This window comes from Penicillium arizonense (assembly GCF_001773325.1).
Source record: "Penicillium arizonense strain CBS 141311 chromosome Unknown PENARI_contig011, whole genome shotgun sequence".
NCBI lineage: Eukaryota > Fungi > Ascomycota > Eurotiomycetes > Eurotiales > Aspergillaceae > Penicillium > Penicillium arizonense.
In genome coordinates, this window is record NW_019173288.1 from 197,873 (window position 1) to 225,706 (window position 27,834).

Consider the following 27,834-nt stretch of genomic DNA (forward strand, 5'->3'; position numbering starts at 1 on the left):
TCTTCTGAGCTGTCGATAGCTGTCTGAGCAACGCCGGTACGCCTCTTGTAGGGCCAACATGACAGCAAGAAGCAACTTCGATCTATGAGACAGGATCATGATACTATGTGTAGTATATGTCTATTTCAGTTGATTCAGGCCGTTAGTTAGTTCAGTTCCTCATAAATTACAAACTTGCAGTTTGAGCGGCCTGAAAAATTGTATGCTTATGTCGCCGCTTCAGCTTGATAGATGGATACAATTCAATGATAGACCGTCATTTAATTACTACCATAACACGTATTAAGGACTTGGTTTGGTGGAAATCCACGGAAGTCTGAAGCTCTTCTCGGACTCGCAGATAATCAATCATGGCAGCTCACGATCTTCTTCGGATGCCACCTTCACTTGACCGAAGCATCCCCTCCAAAATTAACCCAGTGAGGTCACTGAGCTTCCTCATTGACCCTGGGAAGTTCCTAGATATCAATCTCAAAGTAATTGCGTAGTACAGAGCTCCTGACGGGTCTTTCGGCGAAGCTAATCGCGCTAGGTGGACAATCTCAGATGGTCAACCACGAACGCTTCCTTGGACGCGCCTGATCACGAAAGCAACCCAACATCTTACTGTAAGTCGGGTGCCAAATTCGTGGTCCGTAGCTTCCAAGTCAAGTGAGTCGCAGCTTTCGACCATCCCCATCCCCTTTTCGTTTCCCATCTCTTGCTTCTCTTCCCATCCCTTTCATCCGTGATCATCTCATACAATCAATGTCCACCTCTTGCATCATCGTTAAGACACACAAGATCGTTTGATCTGATTCAGTTGCCTGAGAAGTCCCTTTCTGGGGAATCGTGAGCATTCACGACTCCTTTTCCATCGTGAGTTCAAAAGGCCTGGTCGCACCCTGTACCCTGTATTCTGCAATCATCCCCTTCCATACACCTCTGTGAGCTCCTTCACATGCATCAGAGTATCTGCTTGCTTTCATGCAAGGCATCCTGCATGGTGCCAAGTTCACACATCTGTCCTGCTCACACGGGAGCAAAACAACGAGTCCTCTGACAGAGACATCATCACCCTCGGTGGACGTGAGCTGACAAGCAACCAAGCAGACAAAACATCATCATCGTGCGACCGAGGAAAAGAACCTCGTCATCGCTTCACATTTGAAGCCAGGTATGTACCAAGCAGCTTCCATTGCCATCAACAAATGAAATGAGACTGACAGATTCTCGACACAGACAATCCGGTTCTGGGCGAACCGTGCAAAGTTTAACCTGCTGCTTCTAAGAACTGCTAGCAGATTCGAAGAAACTCGGTAGACACTTTGGCTTCATCAATCCAGCTCCTATATATATAACCTTTGCTGATACATTGGTGCATTGCAGGAGAGAAGCCTCATCAAAGAGACCCGGCTGAGGTTCGAGTTGCAGCCTCCAACAGATCGTGAGCCCTTGAGAATTGAAACCCATCCAAGAATACTGACTGACAATGAGTATAGATCCTCATCTTCACAATGTCATCGGACATCACCCAGCCAGCCATGGATAGCGCCCTCCGCCCAAAAGCCATCAAGGTGGCGAAGCTCGAGAACCTCCTGAAGGGAATCGGTTATCCCTACCATAACGAGAGCACCAAACTGGAGATCGGTAACGGTGTTATGGAACTGTGCATCGGAAACTGGAAGTCGGAGTGGCCCACTTTTGACCTGCACAAGACCGACGATGCCCGTCCTCAAGGGGGGTTCCAGCTGAAGGTCACGGACCAGGACATGGTTGTTACATTTGTGATCAAGGGCAACTATCCCTTCGGAATGGATGGATTGTGTGACAATCTGGCCGACATGTTTCAGATGCCCGAGGATCTCGGGATGTCCGATTTTATCGTGGGAAAAGCTGCGGTCACCAAAACCATGAAGACGAAGAAGAAGGGGACGGAAAAGTGGTCAACTCCATTCACAACCTTCGGGTGCCGAGTGAACTGGATGACCAGCAATGATGATCCTGACTTGCTGAGGTACAAGTTTCTGCCGACGAAACCTTTGGACCAAGATGAGCAGATCATTGTCAACATTAACAAAGGCAATGTCAACTTCCTGGGTGTTGCCCAATCAAATCTGGTAAGTATTCTCATGCAAAGAGTCTTGTGAGATGAGTACTAACAATTCACTATTCACAGACTGAATACGGAGAGGCCATGGCTGTGCCAATTCGGATCTGGCTGTGCACCAAGTGGATGGCGGAGAAGTCTGGCGGCGCAGACAACAATCTGTTTGGCAAGATGTCAACCACTGATATCCCCAAAACTGCGCGCAGTATCAATCCCCGGAAGCTTGAGCATACCTCTTCGGAGGAACCAGAAGGTCAGGGGCAACGCCCGGAAGTGGTGGATCGTCAAGCGGCAATGGATGAGAGTGTCTCCGATCTCGATTCCAGCGCTGAAAAAAGCAATGAGCGTTTGATGGCAGAGCTCACGTTTGGTGATGGCGGTGATACTGCGATTGACGCTTATACTCCGGGCCTAGCCTTACGTGGTGACTCTTTGCTGGGTGTGCAAAACCAAGAGAGCAGTCCAACTGCTCTGACTGAGCGACGACTAGCCATCGTTGGCAATCTCACAGTCACTGTACCCCAGCTATCTCTTACTCCCACTGCCTTGACGACCACCATGACATCGTCATACGAGACAGCCCGATCTCACCTCTCACCTCCCGCGTCCTCCCCCGACTCTCCTCTCTCTCCTTTCAGAACCACCCCATCGGGTAGAGAAGAGGCAGATGAAGGGGAAGTGTGCGAAGAGTCAGAAGAATTGGCCTCACCTGGTGATCAGCCGATTCTTACTTCGCCGACTACGGAGGTTGCATGTGAGCTTCGGTACCCTGTCTCGGGGAAGGACGAGCTGTGTTTTTCTGGTAAGTTTATCTGATACCTGCGCATCATCACTACAAGCTCAATTGACTGACTCAATTTCCTTAGACCCTGAAGACTACACCAACTACCGCGCGGTGGTTGTTGCGGTGGACTTCCCTCGCGAGGAGTCCACCGATGCGGTCAGACTGGGTAAGTACATTCCGTTCCATCTCCTTCATTTGCTTCGAACAGAGACTAATCCATATCCCAGGCCTGTTCGAAGGGCCCCAGAAAATCACACGTTCGTCCTTCCCGGCCGACTTCACCTTGTCCCTTGACCTGATTGAGGGAGGGTCTACAGCAGACGAGGAGCAATCCGCAAAGGCTGGTGTTCGGGTTCACGTCCAGGACCCAGTCTGCTCCGAGTCTAGCTCCCTTCCCATGACGGTCAAGACTTCCCAGGAGAAGGAGAAGTACAACTCTTACAGGCTTGGTCACATGTCTGGTACTGACTCTTCGTCGGGCAATGGTGGAGAAGGCCACCACTCATCTCCCCTCGCGGGAATCACCAAGGAAGTAGGATCCCCCACAGCCGAGCAGGAGGGCGACAACCTCATTTCCGAAGTATGTAGACCCCGAACCCTTGCCAAGGCCGTTTTTCCTTGTGCGCTTGAAGGGTGTCGGGTGCTCTGCAGTCTTACGGACGAAATGAGTGTTGTGTGCCCGAAGTGCGGACCGTATTCATCGGTTCGCTACTGCGGCAAGGAACACCTGTGGGATGACGCCATTGTGCACTGGGAGCATTGTGGAGGGTATTCCCTCCCATACCAGTGCCTGGCAGGACCGCTTCCAGAGGAGATTCTCGTGGGTCCACCCATGGTGCCAAGCTTTCATGGCTGGGACAGCCCTGAACGTCATCGTCAGGCGCTGTGGTTCAGTTCCGCGACCAATCAAGGCGATTATTTCGTCTTCGCGGACTCTGTTCTCAACCAGCTAAGATCGATTGGCACTCCAGTAAGTCACGGGCCACGTTGTTCAACCCGAGTCGTACTCATCGTGCGATTCGACAACCCCATACAGAAGGATCGCTTCCGTCGTCTGATGGCGATCTGCCTGTTTGGTAAATTTACCAGTCCTGGCACATCATTCCTTTCACGCTTTCCCTTTTTTTTCAGTCTCCTGTTTCTTTGAAATCGGCTGCTAACTGTCTCTTAGGGGGTGTTGAATATCGTGGTCTCGTTGGCGTTCTTTTCCGGTTTATCCGGGGCTGGATGAAGTTCCATCGAGTATGGGACCGCATGGAGGGGAACATTCTGGTTGATCAACTTGAGCGAGAGATGGGCGTCTTTATCCCTACCTCGCACATTTGTCAGCACAATGTTCGGGAGAATGAGTGGACTGGAGCCGACCAATGCCCCTTCGACGAATCAACCCACAGGCACTGTGTGCCGCCGCAACAAAGACTTCAAGAAGATCTAGAGGGGGGACGGGGTCTCGAGGGACTGTGCAATGACCTGGAGTCCACTTGTTGGATTCTGCGAGCACACCGAACCACCCACCCTACGATCAGAAGTGTGGTGGCCCGCGTGCGTGGTGATGGTTTCGAGGGGGTCCTGCCATGGGACCGACGTGGTTGGCGTCGGGGCGAAGGTTGGGACGGGTTTGGCAATCCCGCCGAATGGTAGGTGTGGAGGGCGGGGGATGGTGGGTGGTGTGGTGGATATGGGCATGTATCGGGATCCTGGACCTGGGGTGGTGGTTGAGAACTACTTTCAGATGACTGGTGTTGCGTGGATGAGCCCCCAAGGTTCCAGGATGCCCCTTTTTGTAAATAATTTTGTTGGAGTACTTGTACGATTATTACCTGTCAGAGTACAAGGAAGCACAGATGGGGAAGTGATGTCCCCTTTTTTGTTTCCAATTGAACAAAAAGTTCCGTGGTATTTGTGGCCCGGTTTTGATGTTCTCCACGTTTCTTTCGTGTTGTAGTTCATCAGTAAGAGCGATGTATGTGCAACTCTAACACTGCATTATGCCAAGCAACAGTAGACCGGCGGAGACAGCTACATGTATGTTCGACGATCATTTTGAGCCTCATGGTTATTGAAATCCCTCATGAGAATCTAAAGGTATTGATTCTATCCAACTTGAGCTGGCGTACAAAACTATGCCTGCTATAACATTCTGTCCTCAATTGACCTCTTTCTTTCCCGTCAAAGTAGTCGTAAATTAAAAAGGGAAAGAAATATTCATTACAAAAACATGTGACATTGAAAATAATCACAGCAAAGCAACAGCGGCAGCAGCAACCATAGGAGCAACAGTAACAAAAGCAGCAGCAGGCCCAGCAGCAGCAGCACCAGGAGTCTTAGTAGCCTCAGGAGCAGTAAAAGAATTCACACCGCCAGTAACAGTCAACTGATAGTACGACCCATCAATCGGCGCAGTGGTATACGTCGCATGACTAGTAGTTGAAGACTGGTATTTCCCGCCATCCAGAGACCCACCCATCCCAACACTCATAGTACAGCTAGCAGACTCAGTGGAGGATTTGAGCGAGCACTCATAAGACTGCGTGATAGTGATATCGTAGCTTTGGGTCTTGTCGGAAGTCGAGGCGATGTATTGGCCGGTCATGCTGACTGTCTCGGCGCCTTGGATGATTGTCCAGGAAGCTGGGTAGTTGCAGTCGGATTTGGGGGCGTCTTTGAGGCAGCCGACGTGGTAGGTTGTTGCTTTGGCGTTTATGCCGGCTACACTGGCTGCTGTACTTGTCCAGCCGCCTAGTTCGAGGAGGGTTGCGCTCCAGGATGGGGAGAAGTAGCCGATGATTGTGCTTGAGTCGTCTGCTTTGGCAACGGCAGCCAGGGCAGCGGCGAGGAAGATTGAGGTGCGCATTTTTGGAAGGGTCTGTTTCTGTTTGGGATAAAGGGAGACTGCAGAGAACGATTTAGAACGGGGGCTTGTCCTTTTTAAATATGGGAATCAGGCTAGTCATATATGCTTGTCTTCGCTTAATTGGCTCTGGAAACTGAGGCAACATGCCTCTACGCATTAGACTGCTTCTTCATGGGCCTGAGTCACAGTTGTTGATCACTCATTGGATCTTGGAACGCCGTGGCGGAGCGAAAGACAGGGCTAAGATGTGGCTACTAGATCACTAGTGAGGTAGCGGAAAGTTCGTATAGCGGACCAGCTTAACTTCGTTTAGCGTTTGCTCGGTCTAAGACATTATTTCTTTTTACGGTCTAGTTTGCCTAATTAGCGCACTTGCCCCCTTGAATGTTTGTACAAATATATTAAACTCCGGGGATAAAGGAAATGATAAATTCAAAATAGAGGGGGGAATTGTTTGCTTCTATTTGAACAAGCACATTTCCAGCACGGATATTTTCCATCTGCGTTGGCAGTAAAGCATGAAATATCCCAATTTGTGTTACAGTAGTTGCAACACTGGTTTAGCAGTTGGGGGCGAAAAAAGCTGCAAATGTATCATGTGGCCACCGTGGATGATATTTGTCGGTAAATCTGTATCCGTAGAGCTAGCTTAGCGCAATTTCTAGAGGCTCTCGGACCATTCGGTTACATTCAGTGTTACATGTATGGTCCAAAATTGAAAAAGTGTGCTTTGACTATCGGGGTCTAGCTCCGCCGGGGGCCGCCTTCTCCGGCCTTATGAGGCTCTGTGGTCCACTCAATGGATTGTCGCCTTGATGCACGGACAGCTGGGACCCAATGGTCATTCAGGCCGGGCTATCGTGTGGTGCATTCTGTGGCTTCACAATTTGCGGTTTATTTGGAAGTTGTGAAAGTGGGAAATAACTGCAATCTGCGAGTACACTGCGAAATATATGTTTATAAAAGTTCTTGCTTTACCTAAACAAAATAGTTAGGATGGAATGAATACCACAAACTAAAGTATACTATCCATGGATGCAGATAGCTATGATGTCTTAGAAATATATCACTTAATGCGCCAAGCACTAACTAGGGCTAGGATTGCCGGTAGAAACTGGAGTAAGGAAGTGTTGACGTTTCAATTGCCAATGAGGGCCCAGCTATCGATCTGATAGCTAAAGCTTGCTAATTGGCGATAACTAATCCTATGCAGGTTTTATGTTAGGTTACAGGGTACTTTGTTAGAAGTATCTCTTCCCGGAGTAAACATAAATTATCTCTTTCTTAACCAATTTACTTACTATATACGTTTACCCCATCTTTCATCGTATGTGATAACAAAAAGAACTAGGAATATAGAGATGATTGAAAACAAATTTCTAAAAATTGACGGACCAATGCCTTTAGACTATTAAACATTATATTCGCTTCGAGGCTTTCGTGAAAGTTAGGGACTGTCCAATACTTCATGGCACTGTATACCCATTTATGACCTCTGTTGCATACATGTAATTTTCTATGGACAGAATCAGGCTGTACATGTAGATTCAATCGATATGACACATCTGCATATTTATATTCATCTTTCTACGTATCGTCATCACAACATTTCTACGGTTCAGAATATATCTCAGCATCCCAGCCATTTCGAAAATTTAGAGAGTGATATACTTCTTGAGACCCCTCAGGCGTTCCTTGGCAGTCTCGAGAACATCATCATTCTTGCAAACAGCAAAGCGGAGATAGTCCTCTGCAATGTGAGAGTTGGCATCGGTGTAGAACTCAGTCGGGGGGATAGCAGCAACGCCGACCTCCTGGATGAGGAACCAGCAGAGCTTGAAATCCCGAGGACGGTTGGCAACGTGGGCTGGGAAGGGGTAGTCAGCTGGGAGCTTGACGGAGGCCATGTTGGCCAGGACGAAGTATCCACCCTCGGGGTCAGAGTACTGCAAACATTACTTGTCAGTGACTTGGATACCACAAAGGGCTGCAGAGTAGACCATGATCACATACCGGGATACCAAGTTCATCAAACACCTCGCAGAAGCGCGAGATCTTGTTCTTCATGTCTGTCCGGCTCTCATCCCAGAAACCCTCCTTCTCGGCTTGCTCAAAGGCTACAGCGGCGGCTTCCTGGAGAGGGGACACACTGCTGTAGCAGATGCGGGTGTGAGCACCAGCAACGTACTTGATCAGATGCTCGGGTCCGATCAGGTATCCGACACGCCAGCCAGTGGCATAGAAGGCCTTGCCGGCGGAGCCCACGGTCAGAGTGCGCTCGTACAGCTGAGGAGAGAGGGTAGCAATTCTGGTGAATGGAACGTAGAACAGACGGTCGTAGACTTCATCAGAGAGAATAATAAGGTTGTGCTTAACGCAAAGGTCACCAATACGCTCGAGTTCTTCGCGCGAGAAGACCTTGCCGACGGGGTTGTGGCTGTGTACATGTTAGCAGATGTCTCAAACCAAGGATCAAGGTTGCTCACGGAGAGTTCAGAACGATCATCTTGGTCTTGGGGTTGATGGCCTTCTCAAGCTCCTCGAAGTTAATGGTCCACTCCGATGCAGGAGAGGTCCGGGTAGCACCATCCTTAGGTGGTTGAAGGGGTACATATCGGATAGTGCCACCGGGCATCTCGATGTTGCTAATATATCTATTCGCATAGTTAGCAGCTGTCGATCCTTTTCTAATGCAAGGCACCTTACTGGTCAAAGAAGGGCTCGAAGATGATGACTTCATCACCGGGTTCAATGAAGCCCATGAAAGCACTGAGCATGCCTGATCGTCCGATGTCAGCGCCAATTCCCCAGCCATATATGTAGATGGCGCCATTTACTCACCTTCATTTGCGCCGGTTGTGATCGTGACCTCGGTATCGGGGTTGATGGTCTTGCCGAAGAAAGGCGAGTATGCGTCCGCAATGGCTTGCTTGAGACGAGGGCGACCCTATATGCTGTGAGCATACTGTACTGTCTGCGCGGGGCTGTGGGTATGTCCCACCTTGGTGGGGGAGTATTGGTTGCATTCGACTCGGTCCAGCGCATCCTTTGCAGCATCGAGAGCGAACTTGGGAGGGTTATAACCACTGTCCACAAAAATTGATTGTCAATGTTCGTTCCTTGAAGCATTGCGACATCGACATCTTGGGTGACTCACAAGAACCCTTGGCCCATGTTCACGATCGGCTGAACCGGTGAAGCTGCGGCGGCCTCATTGACGATGGACCTGGAGTAACAATTCAGTATTCTTCCTATAGCTTTCCAAATGCCATGCCATACCACACATCCTGTCGCTGTCCTGCCACCCGCGCAGCGGGGCGGAACGGATCGGGTCGCGCAGCTGTTGCCGACATCGGTCTTGCGCCGAAACCAGAGAGGCGGGGTAAGGTAGGTGAGAGGGATACGGTTAAGTTCTTGAAGTGAGCGAAGGTAGAGAGGAGAGTTGAGCGACTGAGAATCATGAGTGACAAGTTGAAGAAAAGAAGTTGGGGAAGTTGATGTTGCCCGCAAATGGCGTGCTCGGATTAGGCTTCGGAAATGTGCCGAATCCCACTCTATACAGCTAAGTAGTGACAGCTACAATGATGTGTTCTGGTGATGTTAGGCCAATCGAGAAATATTGAGCATTTACTTAATTATAACTGACTGGACAGTGCTTGTTTGATGCTCAGGCACCAAGGCGGCTGACATTACTAATTACAGGCGCGTCTTGCATAACGCGTCTCTCTCCGTCTCCGTCGGAGATAGCGGGCGTACCTAACAATTACTCGACTCGAATCTTCCTTCGTGACCAGCATAGTTTGCAATCATGGTTTCCTGTCCGATATGTGAAAAGCCTGTCTCACAATTAAAGATCAACGATCACATCGACTCCGGCTGCCAGAGCTTCATCGAAGAACCCTCCTCTTCTCCAGGAGACGCATCCTCCTCCCAGAAAGGCCCTGTTCCAAGCATCTTTCAGCCTGCATCCGCTCGAAAGGCCTCCGCACAGTCAAATATCACGAAAGAGTCCCCATCGCGTCCAGCAACAACCCCGCGCCCGCTCAACGGCAAGAGATCATTCGCCCAGGAGGAGACAACCCAAGAACGTGGGCCAAAGCAAACAAATGGCGAGTCTATAGAGCCGCAGGCAAAGCGCCCCAAGGTCAATGCCTTCCACAAAGCTGCACCACTAGCAGAGCGTATGCGGCCCAAGACACTGGAGGAAGTGTGCGGCCAGGAGCTTGTCGGCCCGAATGGTGTCCTGCGTGGGCTCATCGAACAAGATAGGGTACCAAGCATGATTCTGTGGGGCAGTGCAGGGACAGGCAAGACAACAATCGCTCGAGTTATTGCCTCGCTGGTGGGTAGCCGCTTCGTGGAAATCAACAGCACAAGTAGCGGCGTCGCAGAGTGTAAGAAGATATTCGCCGAGGCTCGCAGTGAGCTTGGCCTGACTGGGCGCAAAACGATCATTTTCTGCGATGAAATCCACCGCTTCTCCAAATCACAGCAAGATGTCTTCCTGGGCCCTGTGGAGAGTGGCCAGGTCACCCTGATCGGAGCGACGACTGAGAACCCTTCGTTCAAAGTCCAGAATGCGCTCCTTTCACGATGTCGGACCTTCACTCTTTCAAAGCTCACTGACGAGGATGTCACCTCCATTCTCCACCGCGCTCTCCGTGTTGAAGGCCCGAGTTATTCACCCTCTGACCTGGTGGATGAAGAACTGGTCCAATATCTGGCCAAGTTTGCCGATGGAGATGCTCGTACATCGCTCAATCTGTTGGAGCTCGCCGTGGACCTGTCAAAACGGCCTGGTATGGACAAGGAAGATCTGAAGAAGTCCCTGACCAAGACCCTTGTGTATGACCGTGCCGGAGACCAGCATTATGACACCATCTCCGCCTTTCACAAGTCCATTCGAGGCAGTGATCCGGACGCCGCGCTGTATTATCTCGCTCGCATGATCCAGTCGGGCGAAGATCCACTGTACATCGCTCGGCGGCTGATCGTGGTCGCTTCGGAGGACATTGGCCTAGCTGATAACACAATGTTAACCCTGGCCACCTCCACCCATGCTGCTGTTGAAAAGATCGGTCTTCCAGAGGCGCGGATCAACCTGGCGCATGCCACTGTGGCGATGGCACTGTCGAAGAAGAGCACTCGCGCGTATCGTGGCTTGAACAACGTCTTTGCCGCCTTGAACGAACCTGGGATCGCCGGTTTGCCTGTTCCTGTTCATCTGAGGAATGCACCGACCAAGCTCATGAAGGAGATGGGTTATGGTGCAGAGTACAAGTACAATCCAAACTATGTTGATGGTAAGGTGCGGCAAGAGTATCTGCCAGAGCAGCTGCTGGGTCGTACCTTCCTAGAAGACTTGGATTTAGGCACTCAGAGAGACCGTGACTTGAACACTTACTGAAGAGGCTGATGGTCTATTGTTCTTCAATGCTCGAAGTCATACTAACATCCAATGACATCCATATGGCCCTGAACTATAAGGCACAGCAGTATACATCTGACCGCCTGAGTATCAATTATACTGCACAAATTGACTCAACTAAGCCTATTTGGGCCTGTTAATAACAAGCATCATGACATGACTCTGTCGTACTTGCTTCTGCTCAGTGACTCCTGGGGTTTGGTGGATTCTCATTGGTTGGCAACACTTTCATACTCACTTTCATTTTCATTGGAGACTTGCAACCGAACCATTTATACTCTCGTTTTCTGTGCTTGGTCATTTTCAGAGGGCATTTCTGCTTATACTACAGCCTGTCCTCGCCTTCTCCTCACTCCTTCCTGCCTCACCTTATGGGCACTGTCCCACTCTTTACCCAGGCTTGTCATAGCCCTCGATCATTTCCCGGTTTTACGGGAGCAGCCATGGCGGCTCAGGCTGCAAACGCTGAAGCTCAAGGGTTGGCATCCAACTCTCGCCCCACGAAGCGCAGACGTCTCGAAGGATCGACCCCTGTCACCTGTGTGAGTTTGGTCCCTCTTAATCCATCTAATGGCTCTGTGGTCTATCACATTATGTACCATCAACGCTAATATCAACGTTTCAGCCCTCCATGCGCTTGATTGCCCCTGCTCCACCTCCATTGTTCCCAGTTATTGCGTCTCAGCAAGAGCCTGTCGAGGGAGAAGACTTCTTATGTCTAGATCCTTATACGGCGATAGCATCCGATTCTCTTCGTATGCTTGGGCCTGCACATGACCCACAAGTTATGCACCACTCGCCATCTATGCACCGCCTAGCACCCTTGGTTCTTCCACCCGGGCCCGTCAACTTCATCCACGTGGATCCAACCAACCGACAACGGTCTCCCCGCGAAAAGAGACCTCGCAGCAAGGCCGAGATAGACAAGCAGAAAGCAGACTCCTCCGCTCTCAGAAAGGCTGGTGGTGCGTGTCTGTGGTGCATGCGATCTAGGAAGAGATGTGTACCCCAGAGCCCATGCAATTTCTGCTATACTAGCGAGCAACGTATCTGCATTCGAGAAGCGGAGCACCTGTATCTGTTTGGAAAGCCTCCTGGGTCTCCGTTTCCAGCTACACAGTTGCCATCCGTGGAAGGGCGCCTTACTTTGGAGGAGATGGAACGCACGGCCTTCTCTGAGACGACAGAATTCCAAGCGGTTTTGAGTGTCTGCCAAAAAGATACTTTTCTTGAATCCCGGGCTTGGATTGTCACTAAATCAAAATGGGATTTGATGGAAAATGAAGCTCTCGTTGATTCATTCATCGACATGGCTATCAGCTGTCTTGAGTGCGCTGAATTATCTGAACTGGAAGCTTCATACTCTAACCCACTGGTTCGGAAGGCACTCCAAATGGCAAGGCTATTCATGACCACCCGATGCATGGTCAAAACTCGCATCTTTGCACCAACAGCGGATGTTGCGTCTGGAAGGCTCGTGATGTTCTTTGTTTTAGTCCGCTGCGTGAGGCGACTAGCCGAGATGTCTTGGGCATTATGCTTTTTGCTGTATGAATCCTTGCGTCACAAAGATATGGGGGATTACAAGCCTAAGACCAACAAAGATCTCGATCCTGTCTGGGTCGCTACGGCACTCTACACTCGGACTGCGAACGGCTTAAACGCTCTGCGAGACAACCCAGTCATTGAGAAGATTCTTGGTCCTGGGTGTCAAATAGACGTGATTTGCCAGGTCATTGGAAATATTTTGGATCACACCTTTCCCCGGCAGAAGTACGTAAGCACGTCTCGAATCAGGGGGACTTTTGAAGCGGCAATCCCCCAACTGTCATCTCCGTTCTCGTCTTTCGATATAGCCTTCTTGCAGGGACCATCTGACAGGCAAGGGTCTTATCTTCCCCCAGAATCATGCTATCTGATGACTACCTTCTTAAGTGCTGGGTTTCTTCCATCTGATTCGCCGCTTCCTTGGTCCTCAGAAGTTGCCGAGGCACTGATGACAATCAGGGCCTCGCCTGCGGCACCTATAAGCACGACACAAGACGCCGAGAACGATTCATCTTTTGTAAACTTGGATTCGACCATCCCACTCGGTATGCTCCAGGATGCTGATCAAACTCTTGGTGTTGATACACTTTGGCGTTCAGGCTCTTTGGAAACCTTTGGAAGTACGGACTCAACTGAGACCCTTGCCGAATTGCCCGATACTGTACCCGGGGACTGGGCTTTGACTGATCCGAGTATGGCCTTGAATCTCGACGTCTTTGATACCATTTCTGGTAACAGTTCCTATTGCAGCTGTTGCAGTTACTGCTGTGATCATGATGCGGACACTGAAGGGTGTTGCTGTATCACTGAATGTTCTCTTGGCAAGTGTTATTGCCCATACGGTCGAAGCCCATGTTAAGCTTGTTTGTCTTTTTCTGTTCTTTTTGCCCTACTTCTATACACCTTGGTAGAAGCGAGGTGATTGCTGTTATTTGGCCATGCCTTTGAATTGTGTTATTGTTATGGCATACATGTACTCTCAAACGAGTCAGACGCAAGAAACATGGAAAGCTTTGCTTGAGATAGTTGATACCCAATTGCTTATAACTCAGTCATGCCAGTAATTAATCAAATCACATTAATTCTGGAAACCACTTACAAATATCGAAATCCCAAATCTGTAGAAAAAGAAAACAGCCGGGAGGCGGCGTTGGGTATCATTCCGCCCGCGTCGCGTCTCAAGAATCCTCCCACCGCCAACACCCCAACTCTCCATTCCCAAGGGCTGAAGTCCCTCTATTCCAATTAATGCTGGCGAACCCGATCCTTGCATCTAAATAAATCTTGAACGCACCACTTGCCATGGCCTCCGGCCAACCTTTCGCGTCGCGCTCGTTCGCCGGCACGAAAATACCCGACCGCTCTGTCAACGCGAACGCCTTGCCCTTCAGCGCCTCGTCGTTCTCCCGGCATCGCGGCCTCGCCAATCCCGGTGCAGGCGAATTCGGCGCCGACGTTGCGAAGCAGACACAGCAGAATGCGCAGCCGACGACAAACGCGCAGTCTCACGGTCCTGCGCAGGATACCAATCCGCTCAACCGCTTGACGGAGGAGCAGAGGGAGGAGATCAACGAAGCTGTAAGGGATCCCCGAACTGTTCATGATTTGATATGGCACTACAATCGCCTCCATCCAACTGGAGATGTCATACTACATAACCCAGATCCAAACTGGACAGCCAAATCGCAACCCCTCAGACCTGAAACCTGAAACAAGCAAAAACTAACACCACACCTCCACCCATCCAGTTCACCCTCTTCGACCTCGACCGCGACCGCCACCTCGACTACCACGAACTGCGCGTCGCTTTCCGCGCTCTAGGCTTCACGCTGAGCAAACAAGAGCTCATCTCCCTACTAACAACATACGGCGTGCCCCGACCCCAAGTCCAAGCCCAACAAGCCCAAGCCCAATCCCAGGGACAGCAAGCTGCACAGGCAAACAAGGGCCCCGTGTCGAACCCGCAACACCCGTCCAACCTGCTCATGCCTCTTTCGTCCTTCCAGGCTGTGACCGCGCTGAAGATTCTTGAGCGCGATCCGCGTGATGAGATTCTGCGCGCTTTTGAGCTATTTGATGAGGGGGGCAAGGGTTTCATTGATCTTGAGGATTTGAGGCGTGTTGCTAGGGAGTTGGGGGAGACGGGGCTTGAGGAGGAGGAGCTTAGGGCTATGATTGAGGAGTTTGATCTTGAGGGGGTTGGTGGTGTTACTCGTGAGGCTTTTGTTGGGATTTGTTGGCAATGAGTTTGAGAGGGGGTTGGGATCGCTTTCTCTCTCTCTGTGTGTCTTTGTCTTTGGTGCTTGGGTTGCAAGGTGACTCTTGACTTGGGCTGTGCATGGGTTTCTCTGGTGTTGGGTCCTGTTTCAGTACTTTGTTTCTTGTTTCTGTTTGTATTACTTGTTTTTGGGAGTACTACTGCCTTCCTACCCTTCTTATCTATTGGGTTTGTATCGCACTTCAAAAGGATATCCTCCCTACAATCGAGATCTTCATTCTAGATTACATGGATAAGCTTGTCAATTAACATAAGTGCTGTATGATTCATAGCCGTGTCAGCGCTGTGTCCTGCTAACGAAGTATAATCCATGCAAATCCAAGAAACCCAGCAGCAACGGCTAAAATGAATGTCCACAAACCCAAACCGCCAATGTAAGGACCGATCATAAACGAGGCCCGCACTATCCATTCGCATTGACGCCGATAACCAATATTCCCAAAAAAAAACAAAACAAAGCCCCACGGGCACGAATGCAAGTGCAAGATCCGAGGATTAAGATCCATAAAACTAAACTAAAATATGATAAACAATGAAAGGATGTAATCAAGCATAGCGTGGCGGCGGCCCAGGCGGTGGCATATTCTGATACATAGGTGGTCCAGGCGGAGGTACATTCTGATACCCACCATTGGGAACACCATGCCACTGGTTCATCTGGGGTGGGCGAGCAGAGGGCTGGGGTCCATTGTAGCGCCGGTATGTACCGGGGGGGATAGCCTTGCGCATCTTGCGCTGGGCAGCGCTGCTTCTGCAGCGACTGTATATGCAGAAGAAGAGGGCGAGGAGGATGAAGGTGCCGCCGCCGACGCAGACGCCGATTACGAGTTTCTCATGTTGCTTGATCCAGCCTAGGGCTGACGATCCCTTGCATTGGCCTGAGTTGCAGCGGCCGCCTGAGTCGCAGGGTGTGCCGTCGAGGTAGTTCTGGTTCATTTTGATGCATGGGGTTGTGCCATAGGAGTGAGCGATTGATGGTGCGCCGCAGACGAGAGTGCATGAAGGGTCTTGGGTATTTTCACAGGCCCAGGTGTCGTTGGTGTTTAGCAGAGAGCCGACCACTGTTCGGCATTGGTAGTCGCGGCTGGTGCACTGGCCGCTGGCACAGCTGAGGCCTTGGCCCTTGTCGCCGCAAGATGAGCCGTCGTCCTTGTATTTGTCGTCAGGGCAGGAGCTGGAGGTTCCACTGCACTTTTCTTCAATATCGCAGACGCCTGTGCTGGGGCGGCACACGGTATCGGCCGAAGAGTGCTGGCACTGGGAGCAGCAGCTGTCGTTGGAGTCGTCGCAGACGGCATTGTCCTTGAATTTGCAGGTTTTTGCATCACAGCAGGAGTTGTCGCTGCAGCCTTCTTCGCCACCGCAGTCGCAGTCTTCGCCGGATTCGACGATGCCGTTACCGCACTGGCTGCCACTGATGGTCACGACTCCTTTATTGTCTGACAGACAAGAGGACTTGATGCTGTTTCTGCCAATTGCGGAGCAGATATTGCCAATTGTACAATCTGAGAACTTGGTCATGCTGTTGATAGCGTATGGGTTCATGATGTACTTTGCAGCAGCATCGCAGGTTGACGAGGACAGTGGACAACATTGAGATGAATCCTGTAACTTCTGAGAGCATGTCTGCGAATCACAGTCGTGCACAGCTCCAAAGGTATGGCCAGTTTCGTGGGCAAAGACCTGCCAAGAAGCACCAGAATTGCGAACAACAACATTGGCACCGGTAACAGAGCTATCGCCGGCGGTCGTCAAGTCGGATGTGCACAACCGACCCATCCACGAGACACCAACCTCGCTGTCTGTCGGGCAGTCGGTCATAAGAGTCCAATAAGCGTTGCTATCTGCATTTTGAGCGCGCCACTTGGAGAATTCATTGAGACGCCAGGTGACATTGCCGCTGTTGCAACCGACGTTCCACGGCGTACCAGAAGAGCCTCCAGAGGTACAGCCAGCCTCGGAGATTGTCAAGTTGCGCAGACCAATTGACACATTGAATGATTCTTCATAGAGACTGGATGCCGTGTTCACTACGTTAATGATCCAATCCTGAGCCGCAGCCTTGGGGGTCCCGTTGTTAGATGCGAAAGACTCGGTCAACGCACAATCGGCCGCAATTCCGATCAGAGCCACCTTCTTCGTCTTGGGGCAACCACTGGTATCGCCGATGGTCGTTTGCAGGTTCACGCCGCCCGTGTTTCCGGACACACCGCTGGTATCCGATTGCCGCTTGCTCAGACCGAATAGCGAATTCAACGAGGTAACACCCCACTGGCCGTCGAGCTGGTCAACGCCATATGGGAAAATAGAATTAGATAGATCGGCATTGTAGTCGAGGGTGTCTGATCCACAACCAGAGGAGGAGGCGGCAAGCGACCGCTTCAGCTCATTGTGTGTGTACTGGAACATGTCGGAGTCTCGGTAGACGAGCATATACTCTCCGTCCCTCGGCTCGACATCGGCATCTATCGGTCGCTTCTTGTGCATATAGTTTGAATGCAATTCAATGTGGTGCTTGTCATTGTCGATGCTGAATGCACCCTCGAAAAGTGGTTCCTGGCCATCCTTTTTAACGGTGATTCTGGCCCAACCGACTGGCGTCCATCTCCCTGTACCTGATCCTACCAGCGCGCGGCCTTTAAACACTTTGTGTTCGTGTCGCTGGATCGGCTGACCGTGCCGTACTGTACCGTCAATACCCAGGTATTGCACGTAAGCGTCGTCGGCGAGGATATCGTGGTTTGGTTCAAGCTCTAGCTTTATCCGCTTGCCGTCTTGGTGTAGGCTGAAGGTAACATCGAAGCTGGATAGATGGTCTATTTTGTGTGAGGGGGTACGAATGATAGCGTTATCGACTGGCGTAACATGGCGAATAGCCTCTGAGGCTTGTGACCGTGCTGTTGGAAGTTAGCGCTGCCACGGCAACGGAGAAAGAGGAGACGGTACCGTGTGTCTGTTGAAAGAGCGACGAAACTGCACCTATCAAGGGCAGGATTGTTTGGGAGAACCTCATCGCAGTTCAGGCCCCAGGGTCTGAGGATATCAGGGTCTTTTGAGGCTGATAGAGTTTCAAGGGTCCTGGCTGACAATCATGGGGAGATTCCAGGGATCGGGTCCACCTCGGGGGATTAACGAGTGTCAGGAACTTAAGGAAAGATAACTTGAATATCAGAACGAGAGACTGGAATATGGAAGAAGCGAGAGGGATCACAAAGGGTCCGGCACAGCCGTTTGCCAAGGTCTACGGAATCCAATGGCAGTGACGGGCCCCGGAGGCCAGAGGGCTGGGCTTGGCAAGGCGGGCTGAAACATCTATCCGATGTTCTGATTGCGCGAGGAAAGTGGAGTTGGCCTATTTTCATTCGATCTGGCTTATGGTGCTGCCTGTAGACTTGGCGCTTAACTTTTTAAGACGAAGTATGTACATGTAGGGCTAAGGTTCGCATTCGGAGGAATATACATGGACTCGGTGATGGCGAACACAGCCACATATATTGCCACCTCCGTGAGCCAAGATATTAATGTATTTTTTAAGAGGAGTACCCTATTGACATCATTTAATAATTCGAACGAGTACGCGTAACATGACTGTAAGCCAAGGCGCCAACCGGGTATTAAATCCATCACTTGGCAAGGCTGGATGCATTGTGACACGCACTGCAGTATGCATAACTTAATTCTTTGTCCCAACTTAGGGCGTTTCTTTTATATAGGAACCCGAAAATATAGGTTAATACGTAGTAGAACAAAACTGACTCTAAAGAGGCAAGAGCTGGTAGAACAGGGGCTTCGATATGGCCATTTTGATCACAGACAAATGACTACTCACTCGGGGGCAGAGTGATACATCTCATGTGCCAGCTGTGCGAAATGGGGTATAGATGCCCCGCAGATAGGGCAGAGTACACTGCTAGCCAAGGGTTCATCTTCGTCGCCCTCATCCCAGTCATCCTCGGCCTCGGCAGACTGTGGCTCAATCTCAGGTGAACCTCCAATAAGCGATCGGGAAGCCTGAACGGGCACCAATGGGGGTTCAGGTTCCTGCACAGTCCAGTCCTTAAGCACCGTCTCCTGCTGTCGAAACATCTTGCCAATATCACGCCCACTGCTCTGCTTCTGATCACCAGCGGTCTCAACCATATTGGTTACCGCAACATTGATCAAACCGAGATTCCAGCCGGCCTTTTCAGGATGCAGTTTTCGGAACATAGCCAAAAGGCTATCTTTGACTAATCGTTCAGCCAACGCATCGATGTTCTCATCCAAGTTGAAGATGAAAGATGCCAAAGGCGCTGAGCGGGAAATCCGATTGTAATTGTATGCATGTGCAGTATCCATGTCTGGCGGAGGCCTTGGCCGCGTCGATAGTCGCAGAGTGCGAGGATGGGCGAGCCATCTCCCTTGCGGACTGCTATCGTCACTCTTATCAAGTAAATCGGTCCTGATGCGTCGGATCAGGCTTCCTGAGAGTGCAACCAGCTCTCGCCTCACACTCTCCAAGGTATCCAGTCGGCCGTAGGAATCTTCGATGCTGATTTGGGTTGGCACGTCTCGGCCCTCGAGCACATCTGTATTGTCCACTCCATGGAGAATGCTCCACATGCGCGTTCCGATCCCTTTCACTGACCCCGGTCCGCCAAGGATCTTTTCTAGCAAGGGTGGCCCCATTCCCGGGAACTGGCGGATGTCTCGGACGGTGATCTTCTCATCGGCAGTTTCTTCCCCTGAGATATAAGTTTTCAGTCTCTCGGCGATCCGTGAGCCAATCCCGGGAATTTTTCGAATTTCATGGTCATCCATAAACTGTGTGACATTGCTGGGGACACTTCCAACCGCCGTGTATGGCGGCAGGAGAGTCGTTTGCCCGTTGGGCTTGTGGACACTGCCAACCAACTTTGCCAGCAGTTTGGACGTTGAAGTTCCACCCGTAGCCGTGAAACCAATCTTGTGCTCCATATTACTTCTCAAGAATCCTTGAAAATGTGAAGCGACAAGCAATCTCATATCCAAAGAAGATACCTCATTCTGAGCGGTCGGCGCAGCCTCCGTCGCCGGAAAGGTCGATCCCTGGAATCGAGTGGCATCGTAAGAAAAGCCGACAGTAGGATCTTTCCGATCAAGATAGAAAAACGAGTTCGACAAGTCATTCGGGTTCAAGACACCGGTATTGTAATCGATCATCTCCGTGACGTCTAGAAAAAGCTCATCAAACCCCAGCTTCTCCACACGTCCGCCCCAAACAAAGGATCGAACAAACAGATACAGCTCCTTAGATGCATTTCTGAACTTGGTCAAGTCTTCACCCAAGACGATGACCACATCGGGGCAGATGCGCTTGGCATCTTTGATAAGTTGCAATTTATGCAACCCTCGCCGCCGGGCCTCGTAGTTGCATGTTACCACGATATGTTTCTGCTGGACAGCCAAGGGCAGAGATCTCAGTGCAGGCTGCTCAACCTCAAAGACTGATGCATAGAAACAGTCATAATCCTAGAAATGATCAGCTTGACTCTGATGGCGAAGGGGAAAGACTCACAAGGTGGAGGATGACCCGATGGTCGTTTCGTGGGGGTGCAGCCATGGACCCTGAGATATCCCCGGTCCATCAGTGGAGTTCTTAGATTATGGGCTGAGATGGGTCCAGGGCTGAATAGTTGCATGTAGCTGCAGTGAAGCCAGGAACAGGCTGCCACTGTGGCTAGTGACTGTGGCGTCTGTGGCGTAACGTTAAAAATAGAAACTGGGCTTTATAATACATACATGTTTATCACCTTTAACGAATACAATAGAGTCGATGGGTTTTTATCTCCAGGACAATCAGCATAAGACAAGTTGCATAGAGATGGAGACATATGCCAGTGTGGGTAAGAAACGGTTAAAAAAGTAAACAAAGCAGCACTTGCCCCTCACAATCCAACAGGCGTGTCCCCACCGGTACATTTGTCAAGACATAACAGAAACAGAATACGGTTTGTGAATAGTAAGTTATGGATAGCCTGGCAAAACTGCTGATACGACGTGGAGCGGATATGAATGGCCCCTTTCAAGGCCCAGGCTGGAAAGAGCGGGAGGTTCGGAAAAATCATCCTTTTTACGTCGTATTAAGACCTCAATACGACATCGTGATGGAAACGGAATATAGATGCCTACAAAGCGAAACAAGCAATGTCCAAGCCAATGTAATTGTGAAAAGTCGAAGCAGACAAAGAAAGTAAGCAAATTTAAACAATGACAATCTATATAGCCATATTTAGCATTTTCGCCACTGTTCGCAATGTAGGTAACCTCAGGATGATCGGCCCCAAGACCCACGGGCAATCTTTTTATAGCAATGGCGTGCGAATACAGTACACAGTCTCTGTCTCACAGATAGATTAACTACAATAAACTTGTGTGACTACAGGACAGATTTAGAGCGGCAAGACATAGTCTGGTTGTGGCGTCAATAGTTCGGCCTCCACTTGAGTCTGGAATCAGAGCCGATAAATCTCTTTAGAAGTGTAGATCTTAATATTAAAGTCATTAAACTCCATAAACTCCCAAAGTTACACAGTTAATCTACAATTTTAGGGGGTTACTTGGAATGTGCATACTGCAGAGGTGACATCCTGCATCTCCCATCACATCATAGAGTGCTGATCGCAAGCGCCAACCTCCTCTATTCTTAGTTCAACCCCGCCACTTCTATCACCTCGTCTTTTTTTTCCCTTGACGATATTCTATTCTCCTTGACTTCTCTACTTCATGTCCTAACTCACCATGTCGTGTCTATCACCCCCGACGGACGCAACCACGATAACATCACGACCCAAACTCACCCTGCAAACCACTGCTCTCCCACGCACATTTGGCAGCTCAACAACTGGCCTTTCCTTCTCCTTTGCAGCTGCACCAACATCATCTCCCACTGTCCGCAACACCTTCAAAAATGCCTACGATGTCGCATCCCCGTCTTCCGCGACGAGCTCTCCCGTGAAATCCTCCCGCTTCAACACACCCAAACCCACCTCGCCCTACGTCACACACCCCAATAATGTCTTCAACTACCGCAACCCCTACCAACTACCTCTTGGCGTCCGCAGCATCTTACGCAACTCCCCACTAGACTCAGCCTCAAGGCGCCGAGGCTCCATTTCGGCGGGCGGCAATGGACACAACGCAGGCACCCGCCGAGTCTTCTTCCCAGCAAAGAAACAAGTGAACTACCGGTGCCCACTGGAAGAAGAGATCCGCACCGAACGCTATACGGCCCAGCATCTAGATCTCCTGCGGGAGGAGGCAGTGCAAAACGAGGCAGACAAGCCCCCACCTGAAACTGGATCCGGCCCCAGTCCCGAAAACGAGGACGAAAATAATAATGACTCCGATTCTAGCGCGTCATTGTCCGAGAGTGCGTCGGGCGATGACACTAGCGCTGATGAAGGCGTGCGCGATACCAATACCTCGCTCACTAAAGAAGAGCGTAAGAAGAGGCGCACGCTTCGTATAGAGCGCCAGGTTCGGGCGGTGGCTTTGCTGGATGGGTTTGAGGCTGATCCGTATGCCTCGTCTACTCCTCAAACACCACGCCAGGGTCGTTTAAAGCGCCGCCGGGAGTGGAAATGGACTTTGGGTCCGGTAGAGAGTGACTTAAATGGGGGCGATATTTCTGTGCAGTCGTCATCGCCCCCGTCGGAGTCAGGTCCCTCTGAGACATCCGCAAACTCCGAAGCAAGTCAATAAATATGCGACATTTGTTGTTTCATGGCTACTGTTTTTTTCAGTGATGCATAATGGTGATGCATATATCATTTACGAATCATGTTCTTGTATATATAGAGGCGCAGGTTGGGTTTCAGTGTTTTGGAGTGCATTCGCTCTCTCCGTTCTCCGTCGGCTAGGAGTCTATCAGCATTTAATGTTTCTCATAGTATATTATATCCTCGATGTTAAGATACACAAAATCTCCCGACTATGGTTGATATCTATAGGTATCACAGTGGAAACAAACAACATTATACCAACTCCAACCTATCATGATTTATGCCACCAGTCCCGGATGGGCTTTTCCAGTTTCCTCACACCGAACCACCGTATCTGCCATCTACCGGCTTTATCGGGCTCTCTGAAGATCATCATATAAGTGATTTTACTCAATGGATCGAGTGAAAGAGCCTGTTAAAAGTGAGATTCTTCTCCACACAATCAATCGGGAGACTTACAACAATGCTGATATCCTCGTTTTTGTCCAAGAATTTACTCAGATGTTCGTAGTGCCCACGCAGATTCCAAACCGACTTCACATTCCGCAAATCATTTCGGCGCCCATAGGAAATCACATACGAGCCCCCGAACCCAATAGTCACATTCAAGATCGTGGAGCCATCTTCCATAGTACTGTGCGTCCTGATCGCGTTCCTGAAATCGGTCTTTCCGTGACAGCTCCATTTGTTATTTCGCCATCGTGCGTAGTATGTATTGCCTGGTCCGAGAACACACGTCTCGAGATTCTGGAAGCCTCGAGTTTCTAGTATAGTACCTAGGTTCCCATACCGCTCAAACAGGCCATCGCTGGTGGCTGGCAAGTTCATTAACATTGATACAACCGCTCTTCCGGGGTTCAGTTCTTACCCCAAGTCCCATCGTTGTAACGGGCAATCCATGTCAAGGCTCCTTCGTGGGATTCTCCGTAGCTGGTGGCTGCTAGCACTCCTGATCCCTTTCGCATCTCTGGGTAGGCCATTTGGCTAACGAGCCACAATGATTCAGTCATATTTCCGGACTCTCTGATTTCGAATGTACTCACCTGGCGTTATATTTGCTACTAAACCCGGCGAATTTGGTGCCATGCAGGACCAAGCAATAAGGGACATATACGGTCTTTCTCGAATGACTCTCGACATCTTTCTCGTTTGTTCGGGTCCATGTAGCGACAGCAACTTCTTCTTCTGAATCCGCCTTCCCTCGCCCTTTGAATTTCTCCTTATCGGTCGGCAACGGCGATGGCGATGGCGATGGCGATGGCGGTGGTGATACTTTGGGCTCAGGTGTCTTTTTAGCCAGCTTTGCTTTCTCTTTCTCAAGCCTCTTCTCTCTATTTTTCATCAGCTTTAAAGCAGCGGCATAAGCCGCCTGTTGCTCCTTCAACTGCTGCTCCAACCGAGTCACGCGCTCATCTCGATGCGCAAGAAGCTTCTCCATGTCAGACCGGAGAACCCCGGTATCCTCTTCTGCTTTCTTGATCATGCTCGTATACCTCTCGCGCTCTTCACGCATGGCCTGTTCGGCCTCTCGGTTCTGCTGCTTTATCGCAACCTTCATCTGCTCTTCAATCTCGCGACGCTCCATATCCCACTTCGCCTTCTCTTTATTCAGCTCGCTTTCCAATTCCCGACCTGCTGATGTCTGGTTCAGGGAGCGATGCTCATCTACCAGCTCCTTCTGCAAATTCGTTGTAATAGGTCTATTGTTCTTTGCAAGAAGATCAACAATCGCTCTAGCAGAGTCTTCGGTATTGCTGTGTCGATGGGAGGTGCTCCCCTTGCTGAGCATGTATCCCCAAAACTCGGGTTTATCGAACAACTCCTTCTCGCGCATTGAGGCGTCTTCGCTTGCAACTTTGTCCCACATAGTTGTTACCAGAATGACCTTTTTCAGAGCGTCGTCTCCGCAAAGCTCAGTAAACATCGTTAAATTTCTCTTGGCTGATCCTTGCATTCGAATATCGCTTATCCGGTGTAGATATAGGATACCGCTCAAAAGAATTTTGTTTTGGTATGAGTCTCCCAGCCATGTTGCGATTTCGCGGAGAACTTGGGCGTCGCTTCGATCGGTGTCATCAAATCCGGGCGTGTCGATTAGGTATACGGTGCGATCTGCTGATAGTTCGTAGGCGTAGACGTCGACGACAGATGTGCCTGCGCGCTATTAGATATTGGATACTATTGACATCGTTGACTGCAGGACCGAGCTGTACTCACAGGCACCTAGGCTATGGCCGATTTCAACTCGCTTTCTGGCGCATAGTGAGATGAAAGAGCTCTTTCCGGACCCCGTCACACCCATCACGGCGATAAAAACATCGTTCGGCCTTGAGGTTCAATTTTTTAGTATGTGGCAAGAGTAGACTCATTCTTGGACGAGAGCTATTTACCCTGGGGCGCGACCACCTCGAAAGCCCACTGATGAGTATGGATTGCTGTGCACATTCGTGCCCCTCACTACTCAGCATTCAGTTAATGGCTCTTCCTCATGATGATAAAAGGCACACCTACCAAAGGACGACATTATGCGCACAGTTTGATGTATTTCGAAGTTGAATGATTTGCAACGGATGCGATGGGATGAAATCTACTTCGCAGTTTCCCTTTCTCTCAACATAGCCCGAAGAGCAATATTAAAGGTTCCATCATCTCTGCGGCGAGGCGTAATAATAACGCTCGAGCCCTCTCAGCTGTTGTTGCATTAGTTCTTAATGGGCAGAATGGACTAATCCCGAAATCTCACCAAGGCGTCTAGTACTTACTAGGTCTTACCTATTACTCTTACTTTACATTTTCTCCTAACACTGTGATTTGCAGTATGCTTACATATCTGCATATTTATTTCGTGCGTGACTACGCCACTGCCAGCGAAGTCCTGCACCCAGGCGCCGGGGTATCCATTCTATGGACGCCACAAGCCTAGAGGGTCGCGTAGCGTGGGGATTGATAGGATTGCCACCGTGCAAACAAGCCTCTCGCATCTAGAATTCAGCCTAACCGGCAATTGGGTTTTCCGAGCCTATCGTTGACATTTCCCCCTTATCTTGTTTTCGGGGTATTGGCAGCGTGCTGAGGCTCAGCGGGCCGCATCTCGTGGGTAAATTTGGCACTCTTGTAGAGTGGTTGGCGCTCTCGTTTGATTATTATTATTTTTTTCGAGAAGATCAGACTATATCTCAGAGGAGATATTCATTACCACTTCTTTTACGCCCATCCTTGTTAACACTATTCATCTGAATTTTGTTTGTTATGGATATCAAATCCGCAGCTGAGCAGTTGGCCGATCAGGCTCGGCGCTTCTCAGTTTTTACTGGCCTTACCAAACCAAATCCATATGATAGATTCATCTTGGTTATGGGAATGACAGGGTCCGGCAAAAGCACCTTCATTTCTCGGTGCACTGGAAAAGATGTCCTTGTTGGCCATGGCCTATACTCCTGTAAGTGGAGTCTCTCATATCTCTCAATTTATAATAATAACACTTCCTAGGTACCGACTCAATAGACGTCTTCGACTTCAATTTAAATGGCCGGCGGATCTATCTTATTGATACACCGGGCTTCAACGATACTGATCGCTCTGATATTGATACTCTGAGTATACTTGCCAGCTATCTCGGCGCATCGTATGCAAACGGCGTGCGCATCCATGGCATAATAATGCTACATCCGATCACCGGCAACCGGATGTCAGGGTCAAGCCTGCGTAATATTGAAATGATGAAAGCTATGTGTGGCTTTGAGTTCTACAATAACGTTGCCATCGCCACTACCATGTGGCCTGATACAACTTTGTATGAGGATACAGGTACGCTGGAGAATCGAGAGGCTGAGCTCGTGAGTGATCAGCGATACTTTGGTGCCTTGATCTCGCGCGGAGCGACTGTCTTTCGTCATAACGAAAAAGGCATAAAAAATTCCACTGAGGAAATTGATTCTGGACGAAATATCGTGTCGCATCTCATTCAACAATGTGAGAAGCATGTTCCAGAGGTACTTCAGCTCCAACGCGAAATCACTGAACAAAGAAAGACTCTTGGTGAGACGGGGGCAGGTATTGCCGTTGCAAGAGATATACATCGAGCGAAACGGGAACACGAAGAAGAACTGCGCAGGATAGAGGCAGATATGAAACGCGAGCTAGCGAAGACGAATTCTGCATATGCCGCGAATCTGCAAGAACTCAAGCAAGATATTGAGAAACAGCTGAGGAAATCTGACCGCGAGAAGCAAGCATTGAGGAATTCAATGCAAGATTTGCATCACAGAGAGGAAAAGATATGGGAACAGAGGATTGAGCAGATGGACAAACAATTCCGGGAACAGATTGCGATTAAGCAAGAAGAGTTACGTGATATGGAGTCGTCTCTCGATGAAGTTCGCAGGGATATGGCTCAACAGACTCAAGACCTCCAGGTGAAAAAGCTCGTTGCAGCCGAGGCAAGGAATTATGAGCGCAAGATCGCTGAAACCAGAAAGAAGCTCGCGGCAAGAGAGAAAGAGCTACGGAATAAGGAGGAACAGGTCAAACAGGCTCGCAGGGATGCGGCTCGGCGGCAAAGCCTCCATGAGAAGGAGCGTGTTTCATCTGAGGATATGCAGCGTGAGATAATAGTCCAAGAAATCCGACACGAGCTTGCGGCAAAAGAGAAGAAACTACTCGACATGGAACAATCGCTTGAGAAAGTACGCAGGGATATGGCACGGCGGTCGAAACATAGTCACCGGAAAGCGAGGACTGCCAATGACATTGAAAAACGCGAGTCGAATGTCAAGAATGCCCGCAAAGAGGTCGAGCAAGCTCAGGATGCCCATAAGAAGTTCAGTGGGCGGAAAGCCGAGCTTTACAATGGAGCTCTTGGTGGTGTTGCATCTGGTGTGGCATCTGGCGTTGTTGCTGGAGGTAAGTTGTGTCTTGTCCAAAAAAACAATTGGACACAGTTACTAACGAGATATCACGTTAGCTCTAGCGGCCGGACTTGTGTGTACAGTAATGTGATTGAGGCTACTTATATTCACGTTGTATCTTTGGATCAGAATCAAATTTGTTCGGAACTCAATGTAAATAACATTTTATACAGGAAAGGGGACTTGCTAAATTAGGGCCCAAAA

At 49.9% G+C, this 27,834-nt stretch overlaps 9 protein-coding genes across 9 annotated transcripts; 6 read left to right on the top strand and 3 right to left on the bottom strand.

Moving 5' to 3' along the window:
* Window positions 1-1,496: 1,496 nt before the first annotated feature.
* On the top strand, window positions 1,497-4,514 carry PENARI_c011G11976 (uncharacterized protein; the record flags this gene model as incomplete). The annotated part of the gene is made up of 6 exons (XM_022632760.1): window positions 1,497-2,099; window positions 2,159-2,891; window positions 2,956-3,039; window positions 3,101-3,843; window positions 3,910-3,949; window positions 4,045-4,514. 6 exons carry the CDS (start codon window positions 1,497-1,499, stop codon window positions 4,512-4,514), a joined length of 2,673 nt encoding a protein of 890 aa, XP_022487466.1.
* A 595-nt stretch (window positions 4,515-5,109) lies between these two features.
* On the bottom strand, window positions 5,110-5,727 carry PENARI_c011G07665 (uncharacterized protein; the record flags this gene model as incomplete). Its single annotated transcript, XM_022632659.1, has 1 exon — window positions 5,110-5,727. The coding sequence occupies one exon, from the start codon at window positions 5,725-5,727 to the stop codon at window positions 5,110-5,112; it is 618 nt and encodes a 205-aa protein (XP_022487616.1).
* Window positions 5,728-7,382: 1,655 nt separating this feature from the next.
* PENARI_c011G09371 (kynurenine--oxoglutarate transaminase) lies at window positions 7,383-9,188 on the bottom strand (the record flags this gene model as incomplete). Its single annotated transcript, XM_022632702.1, has 8 exons — window positions 7,383-7,673; window positions 7,741-8,164; window positions 8,214-8,381; window positions 8,434-8,506; window positions 8,569-8,674; window positions 8,729-8,813; window positions 8,885-8,953; window positions 9,007-9,188. 8 exons carry the CDS (start codon window positions 9,186-9,188, stop codon window positions 7,383-7,385), a joined length of 1,398 nt encoding a protein of 465 aa, XP_022487550.1.
* A 347-nt stretch (window positions 9,189-9,535) lies between these two features.
* On the top strand, window positions 9,536-11,134 carry PENARI_c011G02333 (ssDNA-dependent ATPase MGS1; the record flags this gene model as incomplete). The annotated part of the gene is made up of 1 exon (XM_022632524.1): window positions 9,536-11,134. The coding sequence occupies one exon, from the start codon at window positions 9,536-9,538 to the stop codon at window positions 11,132-11,134; it is 1,599 nt and encodes a 532-aa protein (XP_022487578.1).
* A 464-nt stretch (window positions 11,135-11,598) lies between these two features.
* On the top strand, window positions 11,599-13,614 carry PENARI_c011G09320 (uncharacterized protein; the record flags this gene model as incomplete). Its single annotated transcript, XM_022632701.1, has 3 exons — window positions 11,599-11,697; window positions 11,781-13,395; window positions 13,454-13,614. 3 exons carry the CDS (start codon window positions 11,599-11,601, stop codon window positions 13,612-13,614), a joined length of 1,875 nt encoding a protein of 624 aa, XP_022487414.1.
* Window positions 13,615-14,005: 391 nt separating this feature from the next.
* On the top strand, window positions 14,006-14,949 carry cdc31 (putative cell division control protein Cdc31; the record flags this gene model as incomplete). The annotated part of the gene is made up of 2 exons (XM_022632479.1): window positions 14,006-14,281; window positions 14,452-14,949. The coding sequence occupies 2 exons, from the start codon at window positions 14,006-14,008 to the stop codon at window positions 14,947-14,949; spliced, it is 774 nt and encodes a 257-aa protein (XP_022487540.1).
* A 578-nt stretch (window positions 14,950-15,527) lies between these two features.
* On the bottom strand, window positions 15,528-20,562 carry admB (uncharacterized protein; the record flags this gene model as incomplete). The annotated part of the gene is made up of 3 exons (XM_022632475.1): window positions 15,528-17,878; window positions 18,890-20,471; window positions 20,518-20,562. The coding sequence occupies 3 exons, from the start codon at window positions 20,560-20,562 to the stop codon at window positions 15,528-15,530; spliced, it is 3,978 nt and encodes a 1,325-aa protein (XP_022487604.1).
* Window positions 20,563-21,740: 1,178 nt separating this feature from the next.
* PENARI_c011G07606 (uncharacterized protein) lies at window positions 21,741-22,703 on the top strand (the record flags this gene model as incomplete). Its single annotated transcript, XM_022632656.1, has 1 exon — window positions 21,741-22,703. The coding sequence occupies one exon, from the start codon at window positions 21,741-21,743 to the stop codon at window positions 22,701-22,703; it is 963 nt and encodes a 320-aa protein (XP_022487607.1).
* Window positions 22,704-25,972: 3,269 nt separating this feature from the next.
* PENARI_c011G01748 (GTPase domain-containing protein) lies at window positions 25,973-27,721 on the top strand (the record flags this gene model as incomplete). Its single annotated transcript, XM_022632510.1, has 3 exons — window positions 25,973-26,162; window positions 26,213-27,625; window positions 27,687-27,721. 3 exons carry the CDS (start codon window positions 25,973-25,975, stop codon window positions 27,719-27,721), a joined length of 1,638 nt encoding a protein of 545 aa, XP_022487555.1.
* Between the last annotated feature and the right edge of the window lie 113 nt (window positions 27,722-27,834).